The following is a 22,646-nucleotide window of genomic DNA, read 5'->3' on the forward strand; positions in this document are numbered from 1 at the left end:
AATCCACACGTTACGTGGCTCTTCGCTTGGTTCTGCCAGGTCTATTTTCTTGGCATCCTCAGGGCCATCATAGGAAACTCCTGGTTCCTCAGGTTTCTGTCAAATAGGTTGTTGCAAGACTATTTTCTGATCTTGTATGGTGAATTTCTTGAAGTTTGAGGGGATATTTGAGGTATCCTCTTCTTCCTTTGAGTCATCACTCATAGAAGACCATGCTGCTTTTAGCATTCTCTTCCTTTCTTGCACTAGAGCTTTACGCTCCACTCTCGTCATGGTGCTTTGTTCAGTCTTGACTGAATGCACTGAAGCCTTAGATTTTAGCTTTGGTTTCCTTTTCCTCTTCTTCTTTGGGTTGTCACTCTCCTTCTCGTTTAGATTTTGCACTAATTGAAAGCCGTATCTCCATTTCATCTCGTCTTTGATGCAATCATCAGCTCCCAAGTAGTACAAGTACTCGTTCTTACCTACAAAGGTTGGAGGTGGAATAAAGTCTTCTTTATCCACATCTTCTCTTTCTTTTTGTTGTTGTTGTCTCTTTTCCTTGACTTTCTGTTTGCGAAACTTCCAGTGACTCTTGCAAAACTTACGTTTCGGTTTGTCACTAGAAATACTCAGCAAGACCTCTCTGCCCTTTAACAACAATCTTATCTTCTCTAACTCTGATTCAGGGACTATGGCATCGTCATCAGAATCCTTCCCGTCAGAGGATTCTAAGCATCTATCCTCATCTCCTTCGTCTGAGCTGTACTCAAGAGGGGATACTTCCTCTATAGATACCATATCTCCTAGCAATAATGATTTGTTTGCTTCATACCTAGGGGCTTCTTGAGGTTCCTCTGCATAGATCGGTCTTAGCATTCTTACGGGAATAATGTCATACCCATCTGGATCACAGAACTGTGTTTGCCTTGGCAATACACAAGTGTCTATGGTAGCTAAAACATGGTTCCATTCTAAGGGATCTATCAAGTTCTCAGGAAAAGGTATAGGGATATACGCCTCATCCGTCACACTTCTGTCTATGGTAACATTTCCAGGTTGTAAGTCTCGACAAGATGCTCCACAGATCCATAGATAGCTCTTCCTTCAGACATAGTTGCTCCCTATGCTTCTCAAGAAGCGAAATCAAACTCATCCACAGGAGAGTGCATCACATCTCCATAAGCATGGTTTTTCAGATTCACCCTTGTGGTTACATTTTCATGTCTAAGGTACAAGTAATTGTAACCCCAGTCTTGAATCATTTTGAATTGGCGCATGAATGGCCTTCCTAGGATCACTTCGTAATTTGTGTTCTTGCCAAAGTCTACGATAGCAAAGGTATGTCCGTACTCAATGCCACATGACTTGACTATAACATTCTCAAGCAATCCTATGGGACTCTCTAGATTTCCATCTGCCAATTGCAAACTCATCCTTGTACTTCTAATTGCAGGTTTTTCCCACATTTCCCATACAGTTTTTGTTGTTATATTCACCCCTGCTCCGCTATCTAGAATAGCTATAGATTCAATCTTGTTGATCTCCACAGGAAGCGTAGTATTTCTTTCATCGTCTTCACAATGCTTGCCAACTTTGTTCATAGGAACCGGAATTGTTTGCTTAAGCATTAGCTCAGAAGCCTTTGCCTTTAACAACTCCTTAACCTGGATGTTTTGGTTCCACAATCCTTGCTCAATTAATTGTGTAGCCACTTCTCCCCACAATCTTGGCCTAAGATTTAAGAACTCTGCGAGTGGAATGGTACACGTAACTGGTGCCGACATTAAAGCTTGTAAACTCCCTATGTCTCGTTCTTGATGAGGTTGTCGTGTCAGTGATGGTACTCGCATGATTTGGCTATGTGCTTCGTACAGTCCTAAATATGAGGGCAGTGTCTTGCATGTGAGCTTGTTGCTCCGAGCTGAGACAACAGTCTGAGCATCACCTGGTAGAGATAAAGCATCAAATTCTTGAAACCTTTGATTCGAGAATTCTACTATAGAAAACGGTGTGACTTATCAGAAGATGCTAGATCCTCAACTTGTTTTTGCACCGCTTCCCACATCTCCCTTGCTACTGCTTCCTCTATTTCAGGAATTTTATCTCCAAAATCCGTCGACAATCAATGGTTTTGACTCGTTTGCATTGGTATGAGGTAAATCATCTCCTTCAGGCATTTCTGGGAAATGTAGAGATACAACTTCACTTCCCTTTTCCATGCTTGGCGTGGCTTCTGGTATCGTCTCTAAGTTAGGCTTCAGAGAAGCAAGTCCTCTTGCGTACATAGGTGGTGGGCCGTCTATTAGAGTTTGAGTATCCCTAATCAACTGCTTATGGATAGCCAAGTTGATTGTCTCTTCATGAGGGTTGGGATATTCTTGCAGCTTCTTAGGCAGCTCGGTCAGAGCTGTGATCCTACTATTATACGCTTGAAGCGCTGTATCTAAAGGCTCGTACACCTTGTCCACAAGGACTAATCCTCTTGAGCTTTCCTCAGACTCGGATGCTTTTCCCTTTTGCTCATTTTGAGTTTTCTCTTCGATTTGTTTCGTTTTCAATATTCCTTCTAGCTCTTTTGGGATAGAATTTCCTCCTGTGCGCTTTTGCCGCACAGGTCGTAGCTGGGGACTTGTCGGGCACCGTATGCGAGCCACGAATGGCTGCAAGCATACAACCAGGAAGGCAAGCTCAAAACAGAATGCAAAAGGTGTGTCACTCACCGCTTAACCGCTGCCTTGAAGGATTCCCGCGTCGCAGCCGTGAAGGAGGAGCCGCCGTCGCCGCTCTACCGCCTCTCCGCCGCCTCGCCGTGCCGCTACACAGTGCGCTCGATCGCTCTCTCACTCTCTCTCTCTCTCTCTCTTACACACACGCAGGAGAAGGAAACCAAGGAGATAAGGCAAGAGCACTCTTGTATTCACAACACATGAGAATGAGGATTTTAGGGTTACATTTGACTCATATAGGTGACTTGGCCGTTCACACTTGGGCGCCCATACATGGCCGGCCGACCCTAACCCTTATCCTACTGATATCCAAGGTGCGCCTCTCATCGGCGATCACCCAATCCCTTCATCCTTAACATATGGTGTCGACAAGCCCGGCCCATGACTCAGAATATTTAAATTAATGACGTAAAATATAGTACGTCGCCATGTCCGCCATGGGTTAACATGCCCCCCTTCCTGATGTAGATTCCGTCCTCGGAAGCTATGGTATGGTAAGCTCGAGAGGGTGTTGTGGTAGACCGTCTGCAAAACAGGGAAGTAGAGTGAAGGTATGCTGGAATTCAAAAGATATAAAGTGTATAAATTCAAGCATGTGAGACCACAATGGATGTTGCTATGAGAACTTAGTTTAAGGGTCACATGAGTGAGCTAGTGTAGCAAATTAATAGGAGTTTAAAATTATTGAAAGGAATTCAAGAGTTAGCAAGGTGTCAAAGGTTAATCAAGGTTTATAAAACTGGCCTAAGTCAAGGAAAATAACCAAGCTTAATAAATAAACAGATGACCACACTGTGTCTACTCGAAGAACAAGTTAATACCACAAGCCTTGGGACACAAGAAACATCAGAGTTACAGGAGCTTTTCGCCTTCTTCTTTTTTTTTAAATTAATGCACGTGACAATTTTTACACACAATGGCGACCTTCCTAAGGCAAAACTAACATCGATCCTGGTACCATGTTTAACACAAGGCATTATCCAGGAATCTATTAGCTTACTTTAGGCAAGGCTACCCCCTACCAACCAAGGCATCGGTCTGGAGTAGAATACTCCTCGCCTACCAAGTATCAATAAGGCGATAGGCCAACATTAAAGCACATCATAGACTTGTATTGCCATTTATTGTAGGCTTTTTTTTTTCTATAATCTATTTCTTTTGATCTTCGCTCCTGAACTATAATTTGCCTTGCATCCTTTCGACAAAGGGGTAATAGCTATGTCCTAGAGGTCAACACACACATGGCCAGGTGTCAAACATTAAGATGGTTTGACCCTAGACCTAAGACAATCGTATTCCAAGGTTAACTAAAGACATCATGCTGCCTAGGAATATTTCCAATAAAGTTAAGCTCATTAATGATTTACACTAGCATGCAAGCAACTTCAAAAACTAAGTAGTACATTGACAATTTCCATGTGGTCATGCATTATAGTTTATGCAATTGATTGAACAGTAAAAACGAAAGAGAGTGGGTATGGAAGAATTACACCTGTAATTGGAGATCTCCTTGATTTGATGAGACAGCTTGCAATTTGATGTAGATATATTTTGATGAACGTTGCGGCAGTCTCTGGGGACTTGGAAGCGAACCCACCTCAAACTTTTTAACCTGTACAATCAACTAACAAGCACTATACCTCGAGAGGCACATTAGTGTGAAAATTTCAAGACTTGTTTAAGGAATCTAAACTAGAAAAAACTTAAAAACACTAACCTCCCTACCAGTCACCACACTACTACTGAGGATACGGTAAGAGGATGTTGTAGAGTCCTGGCTCTAGCCCTAAGGCTAAGCCTCTATCCGCATCATCCAAACAAATAAAGTCAACCTCAGTAGTGCCATGAGTTTCATCCGTCCATTCATCATTATCAGATATTTCCTTTTCATTTTCCCATCCACATAAACTCATCAAGAATGTAACCATGCGAGGATAGTCATCTTGTGGAAAAGGAAAGCATTGGGCTATCGGGGATATTTCCTCTACGGAGTAGGGGTCAGCCATGGTCAATAGGCGAATTAGCCATTCTAATTCCTCAACATTTTCCTCTCTGGCTAGTACATCTATATGATCCCATTCAGTTTCAATTACAGGATAGCACATGTGGAATATCTGAGAAAGGTACAGATGATACCTCTCACCAAAGGTAGGAGTGGATGAAGTGTATGATGATCGTGCATCTGCCATATCTGCAAACACAGATATAGCATCAGTAGGTTTGTGACAGGTCAATCTAGTTCTTGATTGTATACGGATATCTCTGCTCTTAACGTGCTCTTGCTCTTTTTACTATTTTTTTATTTTGTTTTCTTTGTTTTGTTTATGTATGAAGCTATATATATACATTTCCTTGAATTTGGCAATTACATGGTCAGGGGAGAAGGTTAAGGAGGAAGCAATAGAATTTCGAGCGTGAGTACATGCTCCCCCTTTCCTTGGGTAGATCATATTATTTGCAATGACGTTGCAGCCTCTTGGAACCAATTTGTCCAGCGGGTCATAGGTTGTGATGTGGGCAGATAGCTTTTTATGACCCTTGTGGCTACATCCAATTGCAGAGATGGTAGTGTACGCTCCCATTGACGAATGGAGGAAATGGTTTCCGACGATACTATTACAAGGGGAGACGTAGACTCATCGGTTTTTTGTTGGGTGTTGACAAGAGTAGGTGTAGAGCATGTAGAAACTTCTATATGATTGTGTGCCTGGCATGAGGAGCTAGAAGCTTCATGTGGCTCCCCCCTTCCTGAGCTAGGTGGTAATGATCGATATCGTTTGGGAATCCAAACTAACTCTGGAAGAAGTGGTGCGGAGCACTCTGTTACCTTTCCCTTACCACGATCTTGAATTGTCATTGGGGTGGCAACAATTGGTTTGCCAGGTTTTACAGGTGATGTAGAGGGATTCACCTTATGTTTAGGGACCCAAATCTGGTCATTCCCCTCGTAGTACCCTTGGGCTACTAATAATTTTTTAGGGATCCACCGCGATGTTACATTGCCCTTTCTCGGGTGGGTAGCTATTTTCCTTTTACGAGGCTTCTTGGTGGCTGAACGAGATTGAGCAGGGGAAGTAGCTGTTAACGAAGCTTTCGGGACCCATTTGTATGTACTCTTTGGCATAGTAAGCAAAGCTTTAGGAACCACCTTGCCTGTTTCCACTCTTGGCATTGAAGCGTTAGAGGGGTGGCCAACAATCGAAGATGGTTTTGCCACTGGACTTTGTGATTTTTCGTTATCTAATATTTGAGTGGATGACTTAGGTGCGGGATTTTGAGCGGTCAGACCTAGTGTTGGTTCTTGCGTTGTGACTTGTCTGGTTGCCCAATCGATATTGCACTTGGTGGCCATCATCCATTTGCGCCCTAAGATTACAGTCCCTTCCATGGTACCAGCAGGCATAACCAAAAAGCTTTGAATTATGGTTCCCTTGTCATAGGCAACCGGAGTGTGCAGAATTCCTGAGACAGGGGTTTTCTTCTTGTTGATTCCTTGAACTTGGATAGAACTCTTGGATAAAGGTGGTTTTCCCAGTTGACACCACACGCCATATGATAGCAAATTATGTTGAGCTCCTGTATCCAATAATGCATTATACAGCACCTCCCCGTAAGGACTCTGTAACTCAATTGGGTATCTTAGAGGTGGGTCACATTCCAGTGCATCCTCCTCTGCTTCCTCGAAAAATACTTGCGTAATTCCCAAGTTGGCTTCTCGTTGTCGCCTAGCACGCTGTTGACGTTCTTTGGCTTCGACTCTCGCTTGTATCTTTTTAAGCTCAGCTTGTTCTTTAGCTGCCTTCTTTTGATGGATTGCATGTAACTCCTCCTGGCTCAGGGGGTCATAGTATCTTTTGAATTTACTCCCATTAAGGAATCCAATGGTTTCAACTCCGTCGAGAGTCTCCACTCTGATGGTACCTTGCGGGGTAATTTCACATACTCTATACGGTCCCTTACCAGCATATTTGAGCTTCTTCTTTTCGTTTTGCACTCCATACATCAGGACTTTATCCCCAACCTTGATGTCCTTGTCCTTTAGATGGCGATCAAACCATTTTTTCCTTCTATCCTTCTCCACAAGGGCATTGTATACAGCCAATTGTCTTTCTTCGTTTAGTCGCTCAAGGATATACAGACGCTCTGCTAAGGGATTACCATCCCAACCCTCTTGAGTAGCAACACGAAGACTAGGAATGACAAATTCCCACGGCATGACTGCTTCTTGGCCATATACCATTTTGAATGGTGTGCAATTAATAGCCACTTTGTACGCAGTACGATAGGCCCATAAAGCTGTCGTGAGCTTTAGATCCCAATCCGTGCGATGAGCTTCAACTGTCTTTGTCAAAACAGAGATTAATGTCTTGTTTGTACTCTCGGCTTGGCCATTCGCTTGCGGATAATAAGGAGTAGATTTATGATGGGATATCATGAAATTTGTTGTGAGCTCCTTAATCACTTCATTTATAAAATGCGTACCATTGTCGCTCACAAGTTCAAAAGGACAACCGAATCATGTGATTATATTTTCAAAGAGGAACTTGGCTGTTGTCCTCGCATCTGCCTTACGTGTCGCTTTCGCTTCAGCCCATTTGGTCATATAGTCAGTGGCCACAATAATATAGCGAGATTGTGTGTTTCGGGCCGCTGGACTAATTGGACCTACAAAGTCTAAACCCCACTTTTCAAATGGTTGGTTTACTTTGATCGGATGTAGGGGCATCTGATCTTTCCTCTGGGGTTTCTTATATCGTTGGCATTCATCGCAACCCTTCACAAAGAGTGATGCGTCTTGGAACATAGTGGGCCACCAATACCCTGATTGTAAGATCTTTCGCGCAGTTAAGTCGCCTGAGAAGTGACCACCGGCTACGCCCATATGTGCCTCTTGCAAAATGTATAGATACTCATCCTCTCGGGCACAACGCCTAAGAACGTCATCCTTTCCTCTTTTATAAAGAGTCCCGGCTATCAGGCAATAGGTTCGCATTCTTTGATTAGCTTTCGAGCTAGATCTTTACGAAGCTCCTTGGGTGGAAAGCCATTAACCAAAAAGTTAACAATCTTCTCACTCCATTCAGGCATTGTCTCCACCATGAACAGGGAAGTGTCTGGTAAGTCATCATCAACCCCCGTAGGAGCCTCACCATTAGGTATGCGAGACAAATGATCAGCCATAACATGTTTTTTGCCAGGTCTCACAACAACAGTGAAATCAAACTCAAGAAGAATCAATAGCCATCGTGTGATTCTTCCTGTGGAGCATGGTTTGTTTACCAGATACAACAATGCTTGATGATCCACATAGAAAACAAACTTGGTGGCAAGGAGGTAATAACGAAATTTCCTTACTGCATATATCATTGCCAACCCTTCTCGCTCCGTAGTGGTGTAGTTCATCTCAGCATCATTCACTGGCAAAGCTAATGGGGTAGTCTAGCTTGTGTTCTCCAGGTTGAGTTAACACACACCCAATAGCAAAGTTTGATGCATCAATATGCACATGGAAGAGTAAATCCCAATTAGGCATTCTCAAGATTGGAGCACTCGCCAAGGCCTTCTTTAATAGCTCATAGGCACGGTCACATTCTTCGGTCCAAATAAACTCGATGAGAAGCTTATACAATGGTCGAGCTATCTCGGCGAAGAAGAGAATAAACCTTCGATAATAACCAACGTGGCCCATAAAGCGTTGGACTCCCTTGTAGTTGGTGGGTGGGGGTAATTCCAGAATGACCTTGATTTTACTCTCGTCAGTGGAAATCCCATTTTTGGACACTATATGCCCTAAGATAACTCCGTGTTTAACCCAGAATTGGCATTTGAAAGGATTCAAGGAGATGCGATATAATCTACACCTTTCAAATATTTTTCGTAAACACATCAAGTGCTCGTCCCAAGAGGAATGAACACAAAGATCATCTAAGAAAGCTTCACAGAAGTCCCTTAGATATTCCTTAAAGGCCGTGTTTATCAATCGTTGGAATGTTGCAGGTGCATTGGTCAAGCCAAAAGCCATGACGCGAAAGGCAAACACTCCAAACTCCGTGATAAATGCTGTTTTAGCTTGGTCCTCGACTGCAATTGTGATCTGATTGTAACCCGAGTACCCATCTAAAAAGCTATATGCCTCCTTGCCTGCCACTCTTTCAAGCACATGTTCAGAATATGGCAAGGGGTAATGATCCCTTCTGGTGGCTGCATTAACCTTTTTGAGATCAACGCACACTCTGAGTTTCCCATTCTTCTTTGGCACGATGACTATCGGAGAAACCCATTCTGACTGCTCAATAGGATATATGAATCCACATTTTACCAGCTTTTCAATTTCCTCTTGTACAATCTTTGCGTACTTAGGATTCATTGGGTAGGGACGTTGCTGGACTGGTTTAGCAGTGCTAATCATTGGAATCGTGTGTTGCACCACCGAGGGTGGAACACCCTTCATATCATGATATGTCCAAGCAAATATGTCCTTGAATTCTTTAAGAGGCTTCGTAAGTGCAGCTTCTTCCGCCTTGGTGAGGTCTTGAGCAATAAAAACTGGTTTAGACTCCTCACCCGGATCTGCTAAGTCTATCTCCTTAACTACCGCAGGGCCATCGTAGACACCGCTACTCCCATTGGTAGGCGTTCGTTGGGCTTTTGTGTAGACTACTTTACGTTCCCCTGTGGTGAATGATTTGAAATGCTCGGGTGCGGGATGTAAGTCTACTGGTTCTTGTTGTGCCAGGCTTTTTTCTTTCAATTCCGCTTCCTTTTGTTGTTGAGCCAACTCTTGGTTTTGCCGCCTTCTTGCAGTACGACTTAGTTTCGGCTTCTCTTTGATTTCTAATTGGGCGACGTCATGAGGTTGCGGAATACACCACATGATACTTTGGAGGTATTGTCCCCAATTATCCGCTATCTTCCAATGGGCGTCAATGGCTCCTACATAACTAAGCCATTCTGCAGTGGATCTTTCCTTGTTTATTGTAGTGCGTACATTAGCTCGATAGCGTTGGCGCTTATGTTTCGTTTTCTTCTTACCAAGTTTTCGATTTTTGTTTCTATCAGATTCGGACTCACTTGGTCGATCTTCACTTTCGGATGAACTGCAGGAGGCCACTGTCCTAGGCGTTGAGCACCTTGCTTCCACATTTGGGTGAATATTTGATTCATTTTCCCCATCAGGCTCAGGGTCAATTTCTTCTTGAGATTCATACTCAGAATTGCATTGGTCAGAGTTTTCGCTACTTTCAGTGTCGGTGGAGTTTGCCACTTTCTCGCCATCAGGGGTCAAGTGCATAACACTTATCATGTTTATTGGCACTAACGGTGGCATATCTTGCCCCTCAGGTGTTACCTAACTTGTGCCTCTATTTCCCCATGTGTCTATGGTTGCCGCTAGGTGTACCCAATCCACGTTATCTGACTCAGTCATACCCGGTAGGACATCCATATAAGGAGAATCTTTCCCATCATCAGTCTCTTTTTTGCATGTATAGCAATATCTTAATGGGGCAGAGTGAATAGTGGTATCCGATCGATTATCAATGATAACCGTGCTTCCTAGAGGATGCGCACGACCATTCTCAAGATCAACTCGAATGACAGAGTCCTGGAATTGTAGATAGACATGGTTTTTCGACCAGTCATGCACCATTTGTGCTTCCCTCATGAAAGGACGTCCTAAGATCATTTGATATGACATAGGATGCTTGGAGAAATCCATTACAATGAAGGTATGTTTTACCTTGTATCCCAGGACCTTGATCTTAAGGTCCCTTAACATTCCAATAGGTTTAGCTATGGTTCTGTTTGCCATCTTAACCACTATGTTTGTGACTTCGAGGTGAGGCCTTCCCATAGATTCCCAACAGTTTTTAGTCACAATGCTCACTCCAGCACCACCATCAAGGATTCCCTTTAGAGTTAATCCCTTGGTAGTAATGGGGAGGGTGGCATTAGATTCGTCACCTTCAAAGTACTATCCCAACTTGTTCACAGGTATTTCCACGACCGAATCTTCATCAAAGTTGGGTTGTAGATCCCAATGCTCCCCTTCATCTTGAAGCGTGTCGGGTCTATCCATATTTGCAAATTGTGGTAGCCCCGCCTTTAGTTCTCCATTGAGAAATGCCCGAAGAGCTAAGAATAGCTCAGGATCTCTGTATAATTTGGATATGATCGTGGTTCTGATTTCAGAGGACATGAAATCCATTAGCTTGGACATATTCAGCGGTACTTTTCGAGACATCGCCCCTTGACTAGGGACTGGTGAAGATGGAATCACTTCCTCTTCGATGGGGTCAGGCATTCCCTCACTAAACATTCTTTCCAGCAAGAAGGGTGTTTGCCCACTTCCGGATGTCCTATCCTCACTTTCTTCCCGAATGATACTAGGTATAGCTAACGGTTTATGGTTCCGGTGAGGCTGAACTTGCGTAGGAAACACTGTGTCAGGAATTTTGATTTTTCTCGGGTTTGGCTCCAGTTCTCTTTGTGTTTCTTCCACCAAACCCCTTAAGTGTTGCACTTGTTCAATCTCCTCAACTGGGTTTGGGTAAGTTCCAATCTTTTTCTTGAGGGTTTTTGGCCCACGTGGCTTGTCTTGGGGAGTCTCAGTCAGTTTGGGTGGTCGAGAGGGCATTAACTGACTTGGTTGTGGGGCCGAGGAAGTTTCCTTCTGTTTCCCCTTATTTATGTGCTCGCTTGATTCTCCTTCATTGAGCTCCCGAGTGGGTTCCTCCCTTAAGGTAGTGGCTTTGGTCCCCATGGTTTCTATTGAATCAGAATCGTCTTCAGGATCATTCATATACACGGGGTCGTCTCCTGTCCCTATGTTAGTCTTTGAACTGGGCTTGGAGCTTGTGGTGTTAAGCGATCTCTTTCGTTGTGTTTTCTTTTTCTTTGCCTGCGCGATCGATGCAGTATCCCTCTCTTCAAGAATGTAGTTTTGATTTTGAAGCATTGACCGTGTAACTACATTCGCGGGTACAACAGGTGTGGTTCCTCGTGCTTGGTTGGTGACCTCAACCAAATTCAATGGTGTAATCTTGGGTGCATTAGGATTATGTGGACATTGAGCGATCAAATGATCTATGCCACAACGATTACATGTAAGTACTGGCATTCCCGATGTGCTCCCTTGATTTGGTTGCATCTGAGTAGCGATCTTTTGTAACTTATTAGGGAACTCCGCTACACGATGCGGTCCACCACACTCGTAACATTGAAGAGGGGGTCTCCTTGCCAAGGTATTAAGGTTTTGCCCTCTTGTGGCGAGAGCAGCCGCTTGATATACAGGCTTGACTTGCCCGAAATGATCCTCCATGTAGTACTGGGGAATCATTTCAAACGTATCAATCCCGTATGGAGCAGTAGGGTCTATCTCCTCTTCATAATCCCCACATGCACTATGTGACTCACAACCCATCTGGTTTACAGGGGTAATCCTTGGATGTGGAGGTTGTGGTCCTAGCACTGGCGGTGGTAACGGCACAGACTGGACTACATTCGGATTCCTTGGAACTATGTGCTGTGACGGTTGCTCGATAGGTTGTGCAGGCATTAGCGCGGGTACTTGAGGTGTGTTTGACCAAGCTAGTGGTGCCTGGTTTGCCAACATTCGCTTAAGTGTTAGGCAATCTTTAGATTGATGGCCATACTTACCACATGCATTGCAATTCCCATTGAATTTGACTCTGAATGTGGGACATTCACTCGTGCTATGTGGTCCTAAGCACACCGAACACCATTGTTGCTCTCTTCTTGGGTACATATGGCTATTCTGAGGAGCTCGATTACCCCTAAAGTATTCTTGGAGAGCCTTAGTAAGGTCGGTCACAGACATTTCAGATATCTTGGGCTCCTTGGCAATAGGTTTCACCGTCATTGGCTCGTGCCCAGATACTTGCGAACTAACGGATTTTGTTTCTGAAGACACCTTTTTACCTGCAATCATCAAGTTGTCTTCTAACTGGATTGCATTGGCCGTGACTGCTTCCCACGTTGTAAGACCTCTAATGACTAGGCCATTGTAAATGTCCTCGTGGCGCAATCCTCGGATGAATCTATCGAGGAGTTGGTTGTTATTGAAGCGTTCATCGGGAGTGCAGCGAGAATTTAGATGCTTCAATCGACTTATAAAGTCTCTCACTGACTCCCCTTCCTCGCGTTCAGCTTTTTGGAGTTGAGATGCTACTCCCCAAAGCACACCCTCACGTATGTATTCTTTCAAGAACAATCTCTTGAGAGTGGGGTAGTGAGTGCGCTCTTCAACCCTTAAGGTTCGATACCAATCTCCGGCCTTCCCACTCAAGGTTAAGCCTAAGGCTTTACACTTGTGCAGCTCATTGTGCTCTTCCAAGGAATCACACACGTGTTCAAAGACTTCAATGTGCTTCCTAACATCCTCGTTACCACTGAAGTTTTGAGTGAGCTTAGCCACTTGTACTGCCTTGCTTCTAGGTTCTCTCTCAGGCATACCCCGCATGTTTTCTGCAATGGATCGTCCGATCAGTAGGTTGGCAAATGACGTAGGATATGATATGTGACTAGGCCTAGCTCCTCTTGGATAAGGCGGTCGTGGAGCATATGCCATTGGCATACCAACAGGCGTAGGAGCTACTTGAGCATGAGTAGCAATAGGTACATAAGGCCGATAGGCACTGGCACGCACTGTTGTAGGTGCTGTTCCACTAGGTAGCGGTGTCGTGCTAGCTACAGTGGTGACAGGTGTGCTTTCTATCATGCTCATCATTGGGGTAGGCATTGTGGAGTCCTTAATGGAAAGTTGAGCCAAGGTTGGAAAGCTAAAGTTACTGCTCGTGGGCTCAACCTGCATTGAGACTCCAGGCGAAACAACATATGAAGGGTCTATGGGACTCACCGAAGGAGTCTCCAATTGTGATAGGGTTGGTTGTTTAGCCTTGCCCGTATCCAAAAATCTCATAGGGCCAGTGGAAACTAGGTTCACTCCCCTATTTTGCCTCTCAAATTGGATAATTCTATGAATCACCTCACATATCATGTGTTGTTGTTCCTCTAGATTAGTGGCGCTAGATGTAGATCGTAGGACTTCTAACCAACCTACATGGTATGTGTAACCCGTGTATAGGTCCGTTAGAGTCTCTGTGTGTAGATCATATTCCCAATTTTCATTGAGAAATATCCCATCTAGACTTGGTGTGCCAAATGGTTCTCTTGAAGTGGACGCAATGTCACTTCTTATGGATTGGCTTCTAGGGACCTCTACTTTAGGAAGAGCATCGGAATGTGGTAGCTCAGTAGGGCCCTCATTAAACGAAGTGGGTAGAATATCCACATGGACACTCTTTGGGAGGGTAGGGTCTACATAAGATGTGAATGGCGAATCTACTACCCCTCCTTCCTCATTTACTTCGCTTGTCGCATGTTCAGAGCGTGTAGCTCTACTAAAGGTCTCTATTAGACGACTAAACATGCTAGATCCGGGTTGTGGGGCCCACACTGGCATGTTTTGGCTTGTCTCCTCAGGGTTCTTGGTAGGGTGCCCTTCCATGGCTTCTAAGTCAGAGGATGAGTCACTATCCACTATTCGTGGATCTTGGGTTGCACTCCCTTGGGTTCCAGCCGAAGGCCAAGATGCCAACGTGGAGGGATGGTGTGAGCCTGCGTAGACTGAAACGCTTTCTAGTGGTTCAGGCTCTAGCACCCGACCAGAACGTAGATGCATGTGACGTGGGTACCCTACGTGCGTTGGTAACTACCCTTAAAGGCCACACAAGTGGTTTCTTGGGTATTTTGCACCTCGTTTTTACTTGTTTTTAGATTGTTTTTAACTCGTTTTTGACCCCCTTACTTACGGTCGAACTTAGACTAGGGCGTGTGATAGCTCGAAACGAGCGTATCGTTTAAAGGGTCCTAGTGTGCTTTACAGCACCGTGTTCGCCTATCTAGAGCTCCTGTAGTCCTCAAAATAGTCCGTTTCCCTTGGGGGGAAGGGGCAAAAGCCTATTTGCTTGTGGAGGAAAGGGTGAGGGCTTTATCCCACATGCTCACTTTACTCCTTGGGGAGTGGGCTACATATAGGGCACGACTTCCCATAAGCTCTCACTTGAGAGAAAGCTATGGAGGCTCACTCTCCTATATATATATATCAAAAGACCGAGACCGAGACCGAGACCGGGGCCGGGGTCGTGGGGTTCTTTCTTTTCAAAAAAATTTTCTCCAATTAGAAAATCTTTCCTCTCCACACGTTCGGTTCTTTCTTTGAAAATAAAATTTAATTTTTTATTTTTTATTTTTATTTAATTTTCTATTTTCTATTTTCTATTTTTTTTTTGTGAGATAAGTTCTCTAGGGTTTCCTTAGGGTTCAGCCTTGGCCGCGGCGCAGTTCGCACACACAGCACAGATCTGGGGATTCAGAAATCCCTCTCACACGCAGAAATCAGATAACAGAACGCACGTCCACACGCGGAGCGAAAATATAACAAAAGAAACAGAAATGCAACAGACAAGTTGCAGAAACAGATTGCAAAACACAGAAACACCTTAACAACAAACACACAGTCGCTTTCCTACAGTGTAGATTAAACTTCACGCAGCAGCCGAGCTGCAAACTGGAGCTTGGTGCAGGGCAACTCCCCGGCAGCGGCGCCAAAAATGTGCGCTTTTGCCGCACAGGTCGTAGCTGGGGACTTGCCGGGCACCGTATGCGAGCCACGAATGGCTGCAAGCATACAACCAGGAAGGCAAGCTCAAAACAGAATGCAAAAGGTGTGTCACTCACCGCTTAACCGCTGCCTTGAAGGATTCCCGCATCGCAGCCGTGAAGGAGGAGCCGCCGTCGCCGCTCTACCGCCTCTCCGCCGCCTCGCCGTGCCGCTACACAGTGCGCTGGATCGCTCTCTCACTCTCTCTCTCTCTCTCTTACACACACGCAGGAGAAGGAAACCAAGGAGATAAGGCAAGAGCACTCTTGTATTCACAACACATGAGAATGAGGATTTTAGGGTTACATTTGACTCATATAGGTGACTTGGCCGTTCACACTTGGGCGCCCATACATGGCCGGCCGACCCTAACCCTTATCCTACTGATATCCAAGGTGCGCCTCTCATCGGCGATCACCCAATCCCTTCATCCTTAACATATGGTGCCGACAAGCCCGGCCCATGACTCAGAATATTTAAATTAATGACGTAAAATATAGTACGTCGCCATGTCCGCCATGGGTTAACACCTCCATCAGAGCTCTTCTGCTCCTTTGACTTCTTACTCCTCTTGCTGTGTGGTTTACGTCGAGTTGATTTCTTTCTCTCTTTTCCATCTTTGGATAGAACCTTAATCTCAAAGGGTTTCTCAACAACCTCTTTGACATTCTTTTGCGCTTGTGCTCTAGTCACTACTCTTAGTGACACTAGTTCATTCTCCTCCTCAGATGTCATGGGTGATGGAATCACTTCAACATAGTTGAGGGGCACTTTAGCTTTTTGTGTTGCCGGATCCGCAGGCTTCAACAAGCAATCCTTTGGTAGATGTTCAATGCTACACCCTTGGCAAAACCTCTCTATAGGTGGAAACGTAGATGTTGTGCCTATGTTAGCTAAGATGGGTCGTTTCTTGTTTGGACATTCTCTCGCCCAATGTGGTCCACCACATTCGTAGCATGGTCCCGTTTGTTGCGTGGGGTATAGTCTCTTTGTAGGATATGGTCCTAGATAACCTTGAGTCTTGGTTGCCTGAGATCCTATAAGCATCAAAGAGCTTGGGTCTCCATTAAAGTCATGAACTAGGCTTGGTCCGGTTGGGTTCTCAAAGTAGGGTTCGACAAGAGGATGCTCCACTTCGATGTAGCATGGTTGAGAGCTAACCATCTCCATACCTAATTCAGAATTCTCATATTCCACATATCTAAAGGAAGCTGTGCCAGGTGGAGGAGGTTGAGCTCCTAGCACCGGCCGTGCTTGCTCTTGAGCAACTAAGGTTCTCTCATGGTTCACAACTTGCTGTCTAGGTGCAGAGTTGGCTGCTTGTTCCCTTTGTATCCTTGCAATGTGATTGCAATCCGAAGTCACATGTGTGTAGTTCCATTTACAAAGCTGGCACCTCTTCTTTGTTGGTTGATTGCCAACCAATGGTGAGAAGGTTGGGCACTACTCGGTTTTATGGCTACCTCCACATCCTCCACAGACGTAGGAACCTGTAGGTACAGTATGCATGTATGATGGTTGGGGTCGGTAGGAAGGTCTGTAGTATTCCCCCATCTTTTTCAATACTATCTCGGCAATCTGATCTGGATTAACTAATGGCACACTAGAGTCAGAGCCCTTCCCAGAGCTACGTTTATCGTCTGGATGACTATCTTGGTTTCCCATGCCAGTCATGTCAAAGTTGTCATGGTAATCCATGGCATCCATGCAACACTCATTGAAGATGACATGCTTCTTTGCGTACAAGTGAGCGTGAAACATCTTGTTTCGTAAAAGCCTTCCAGGAAGATAGAAATTAATCTTCCTTGGCTTGGCTTCTCATCGTGTCAGGACATCGATTGATGTACTGCTTTAGCCTATTTACGCAATCTCGCACAGATTCTTGATCTTTTTGCTTAAAAGCATAAATTTGAGCTACCGCATTGTGCTTAATTCCCATTTTTGAAAATGCAGCTATAAAGCTCTTTTCCAGCCCATTGAAAGATCGCTTTGCCTCAGGCTCTAAAGTCTGAAACCATGATAAAGACTTACTCTCTAGCATCAAGCCAAATCTCTCGATTTGCGTATGCGTATCCGTGACTTGCTCCGCATGAATAGCTTGCTTAAAAGCTGCTATATGGTCATATGGGTCTCCGGATCTGTCATACTTCTTGACAAGCTTTTGCAGTGCAAATGGTCTCACATTTCTAGAATATTCATCATCATGTCTCCTATATGAGTCTCGGCCTCTAACTCTAGGCTCTTCAAATGTCAGTTCACTTGGTCTATGGGGTTCTCTTGGAGGTACATATCCACTTGCTCGTGGTCTTTCTTCTCCCCTAGATTCTCTAATAGCCCCGGGTCTCCTCGTAGGATCAATCGTTGGAAAGACTGGTCCTTTAGCAGTTGTTCGCATGGAAGGTGCTGGTCAAGCCACACTTGGGGTTCTAGCCCATGGTGATGCTAGTGTTTCTCCTCGAAAGGCAGATTCATCTAGACGTGCCGTGTCTAAGGTAGACACCTCAGTGAAAAGGGGCCTTGTTTCTCCTCGAAAGGCAGATTCATCTAGACGTGCCGTGTCTAAGGTAGACACCTCAGTGAAAAGGGGCCTTTCTTTCCATGTCATTTCCCTAACCTCTGGCCATTCAAGGGTTCTAAAGTCATTCCCCCATCTATCATGAACACGCTTAGTGAAACCTTCTAGATGCTCTACAGTTATTGTATGCATGACTGGAAGCTCTAAGCTCGGGTGCTTAGTGGTTGCATAGTAGGTTTCTACCACATCCCTATACACCTCTTTAATTGGGCCGTCTTGATAGATTTTAACTACTGGAATTTCTTTTACTATGTCCCATGGGTTTTTCTTTGCCTCTTTTTCTTTTCCCGTTCTTTCTCTATCCTCCTCCCAATTCCTGTCGGAAAACAATTCTTCAAGTAAAGAAATCGGCATACCAGGTCTGCGCGATGTTCCTGGCACATTTGGGTCCGATGGAAGCTCCTTCTTCTGCTTTGCTTGTGCGCTAGGTTGAAGTACACCCAAAGCATCCACTTGTTCAGGATTTTTGGTGACCTCGTAGCGTACTCCATTTCTACCCATGTACATATCATCTTGGTAGTTTACCCATGGTGTTGGTTCAAACGCAGAATGAATGTCTGCAATTTTAACAACAAACCGGCTCATTGGATCTTTGTAGATCTCACCGCCATGCGCGTTTGTATACAAGAAATGGAGTCTCATGTTGTCAATCAACTCCTCATCTGGGATTTCAAATGGATTAGCAGAATCTGCCATACCAATGGGTGTGGATGGTCTATTCATGCCAAATGACTCATTTACGTCCATTGAAATATCACTCTCGGTTCTTGAGAGGCTCTCTGTTTGAGACTCCGAAGATGTCTCGAGAATGCTCTCCAAGTTGCCAACAACCGATTGAGTGTCGCTCCCTTGAGTGGTTACCCTAGATGGTGCACTAGTGTTACGTCCCCCTAGTATTGTTCTCGAGCGTAGATGCATACGCTATTTTTAGCTCGTAAGCAGTGTCCAGTTTTTTTTCTTTTTCTTTTTTTTCTAAATTTTTATTTTTATTTTATTTTTTTAATATATATATATATATATATATATATATATATATATTTAAACCCTACCTAACCACTAAATGCAACTAACATGAATATGTGTGTAGATACATATTTTATTTTATTTTTTTTATTTTATTTTTTTTAAATAATTACATAAAAATACAAATTATGCTAAAAATACTAATTATGTAGATTACACTAATTATGCAAAAAAAATTACAAAAATTTAAAAAAATACAGAATATACGAAAAATGTGGACTCCAAAGAAAACACATAATTTACAGCTTTTTTATTATTTTTTATTTTTTTTTTTTCTTTTTTTAAAAAAATGCAAAAAACATGAAAATTTGTATGCGAGATAGCAGATTTTTTTAAAAAAATTTAAGGATTAACAAAAAAAAAAACAAAACAAAAAAAATAAAAAATAAAAAATAAAAAATACTAACCTTATCTTATCGCTTGTGATTCGGCACCTTCTGCTGCGGCCACGTCTGCGCTCGCTCTCTGCTCTGCAGCCGCCTACCTTCGCCTTCTCTACCTCTTCTCTTCCTGCTGCGGCCAGCTCCTCCAGCAGCTGCCGCCTTCACCTTCACCTCCAGCTGCACAGCTGCCGGCCCTTCTCCTCCTCTGCTACCACCTCTACAGTTTCTCTTTCGTCATCTCTCTCGACGGAGCCATGGCAGCCGTGGAGTCTGTGCAGTGCTTCAGACGCAAGAAGACAGTGGTGGCGGTGTACCACTGTAAGCGAGGGCAGGGTTTGATCAAGATCAATGGGTGCCTGATCGAGCTTGTGAAGCCCGAGATCCTGCACTACAAGGCGTTTGAGCCTATGCTGCTGCTGGGGCGCAGTCGCTTCCCGGGCGTGGACATGCGCATCAGAGTTCACAAGGGAGGCCACACCTCGCAGATCTATGCCATCCGCCAGGCCATCGCCAAGGCCCTGGTGGGGGTCGCCTTTTACCAGAAGTTCGTTGACGCCTTCGCCGCCAGAAGCTGGCCACCACCTCACCTTCTTCACTACAGCCGCCTTCTTCTCTCTGCTGCGGCCTCCTTGAAGCTGCAACAAGAATCGACCATGCTTTTCCCCCTCAGATCTAGCACATATATATAATATATTCACTAGTTGAGAGGTGTATGTTGAACTTGCAGCAGCTGCTGCTGCTGTTGATGATCATATGAGCTCAAGCTGCATTCTCTAAGCATCTAACATGCGTTACTACTCAATGTTTAGAATGTAATGGCTGCCAAGGATCCTCAACCAACCATAGGTCTCCTCCCCGGCAGCGGCGCCAATGGAAAGACGGTTGTCTCTCTACGTATGCAATATAGGCAAGTAGACTACACTCCTAGCTCACCAATGGAATGATAAACACTCCTTTCATCGCTAGGGGATTCAACCCGGTTAGGTGCATGGAAGCTTATCCCTTTCGGGAGAGAATACTATGAACACCACTACCTTGACATAGACTTTACACACACAAGCTCAATCTTGCCATAGCTCATTCACTCATCATCCCACTCATTCATACATCCAATACAAGAAGAAAGCTAAGCTAATGCACACACAAGCTCACTCATAAGCACACAAGCTCAAGCACCCTTCATTCTCAAGCACTTACTTCCCTAGCATGCACACAAACCTTGAAGCTTAATGGAACTTGAAATAAACATGCATTCTCAATCACTACTCAAGCAATGCCTTGCCCATGGAAAAGCTACAAGCTATGGAGAAGCTTAAGCTTGAATCCACTACCACACAAAGCCTAATAGAGAATCCACAAGCATCAACAAAGAAGCATGCACACTAGAGAATAGAAATGAGAAGAGAGAAAAACATCATCTCATTGCATTGAATTAGAAGAGCATTGCTCATACAATAGTGTAGATGGGGAGAGAGAAGAGCTTGCACCTCTATGAATAAGAGGGAGAGCTAGTCTCAAGAGAGCTCAAGCATGAGTTTAGCCCAATGTGTGTGTGAGCTCTCAAATGAGCCACTATTTATACTAAAACTCCTAAAACTCCCAAAATTTCCCATGTGGGATTATTCTCAAGCCCACTCCCACACTCACCCACAACTTGGAACTCTCTACAAGAGCCCTAAATAAGAATGTCAAGTCTCTTGTTTTCCTACTTCCATATTTGTGTTGCATCCTTGCATTGATCACCACTCGTCATGCAACACATGTGAAAAGTCTTCTCAAAAGGAAGTTTGAGATGAAGGATTCTGGAGAGCTGCGCTACTTTTTGGGAATTGAGGTCATTCGCACACCTAAGGGTATTTGGCTATCACAGAGACAGTATGCGCATTGGACATGTTGTCCCGTATGGGATGGCCGATTGTAAGCCAATCTCAGTGCCATTGGTAAGCTTAGTGCGGATGCAGGTTATGTGTTGGAGGATCCCACTATGTATAGGAAGATTGTGGGGAGTTTGATCTATGTCACGATCAGCAGGCTAGATTTGAGTTACACTATCGGCTTAGAGAGCCAGTTTATGCAGGTTCCGCGCAAACTACATCTTGATAATGTACGCGATGCACACTTTGGTATTTGAGGGCCATTGTTGATTATACGTTGTTTTATGTAGCAAGTGTACCATTGGAGCTATATGGGTACACAAATGCAGATTGGGTAGGTAGCATCTCAGATAGGAGATCTACTAGTGGATTTATGTTTTCATTAGGGAATGCTGCTATGACATGGAGCAGTAAGAAGTAGCCCACAGTTCCCTTGTCGAGTACAGAGGCAGAATACAAAGGAGCTGCGATGTCAGTGTGTGAGGTATCTTGGTTACACAAGCTGCTTTGCTGATTTGGGGTTGCATGTGGAGACAAAGGTTGTCATATATTGTGACAATCTTAGCAGTATATAGTTGGCCAGGAACCCAATTTTTCATGCACGGATGAAACACATTGAGGTGCATTACCACTTCATGAGAGAGAGAGTCTTGGAAAGCGACATTGACTTGGCCTACGTCGACACACAGGACCAGGTCACTGACATCTTCACGAAGGCCTTGGGAGCTGAGACGCTCCATGGACCGAGAAGCGAACGGTCGTTCCGTTCACAGGCCACGGCCGTGGCACTTGTGCCATGCCCATTCCATTCTCTCTGGCTAAATTTGAGAAGATATCCAGTCTTGAATGTGGCAGTTGAAAAGATGTAGGGGAGAAGAGAGCTTAAGGTCTTGCAAGCACACACACACACTCACACAAACCCTAGAAGAGAACACACAAGGTGAGAGGCTAAAAATTCTTCTTCTTCTTCACACAACAAAAGAGGTTTACAATAAGGATACAGTGACTAACACACATAATAGAGTATATACAAGTGGTCCATAATGTGAACACGCTAAGAGAAGTGGGTAGATGTGGACTAGTCAGTGTAGTCCAACTGTAGAATCTCTGGCGAAGATATGTCGATGCCAACTACCAAACCTGCCAGTGATATAAATGTCGAACGATCATGTAGGCACATTGTGAGTGTCATCTCATGTTGAGCTTGACATCTCAACACTCCCCCTCAAGCTCAACTCCAGCTCATGAACTCCAAGCATATCTGGCCTACAAAATGTGATTTGCACCTTGTTTTTCCCTCAGATTCTTGCAATTTCAAGTATCTTTCCACTAATGTTTTTGGGTTTTTGATTTAATAAAGAGCTAGAGCTAGTCTCAATCTTTCCCATTGATGCCTACAAT

General features: G+C 44.3%; 1 protein-coding gene across 1 annotated transcript; it reads left to right on the forward strand.

Annotated features, from left to right (window-relative positions):
• Nucleotides 1–19,590: 19,590 nt before the first annotated feature.
• LOC147617087 (small ribosomal subunit protein uS9-like) lies at nt 19,591–20,060 on the forward strand. Its single transcript, XM_086776421.1, has one exon. It carries the CDS (start codon nt 19,626–19,628, stop codon nt 20,058–20,060), a length of 435 nt encoding a protein of 144 aa, XP_086632547.1. The 5' UTR covers nt 19,591–19,625.
• The last annotated feature ends 2,586 nt before the right edge of the window (nt 20,061–22,646 follow it).

The sequence above is a fragment of the Cibotium barometz genome, chromosome 37, assembly GCF_041138505.1.
Source record: "Cibotium barometz isolate CiBa-2024 chromosome 37, ASM4113850v1, whole genome shotgun sequence".
Taxonomy (NCBI): domain Eukaryota; kingdom Viridiplantae; phylum Streptophyta; class Polypodiopsida; order Cyatheales; family Cibotiaceae; genus Cibotium; species Cibotium barometz.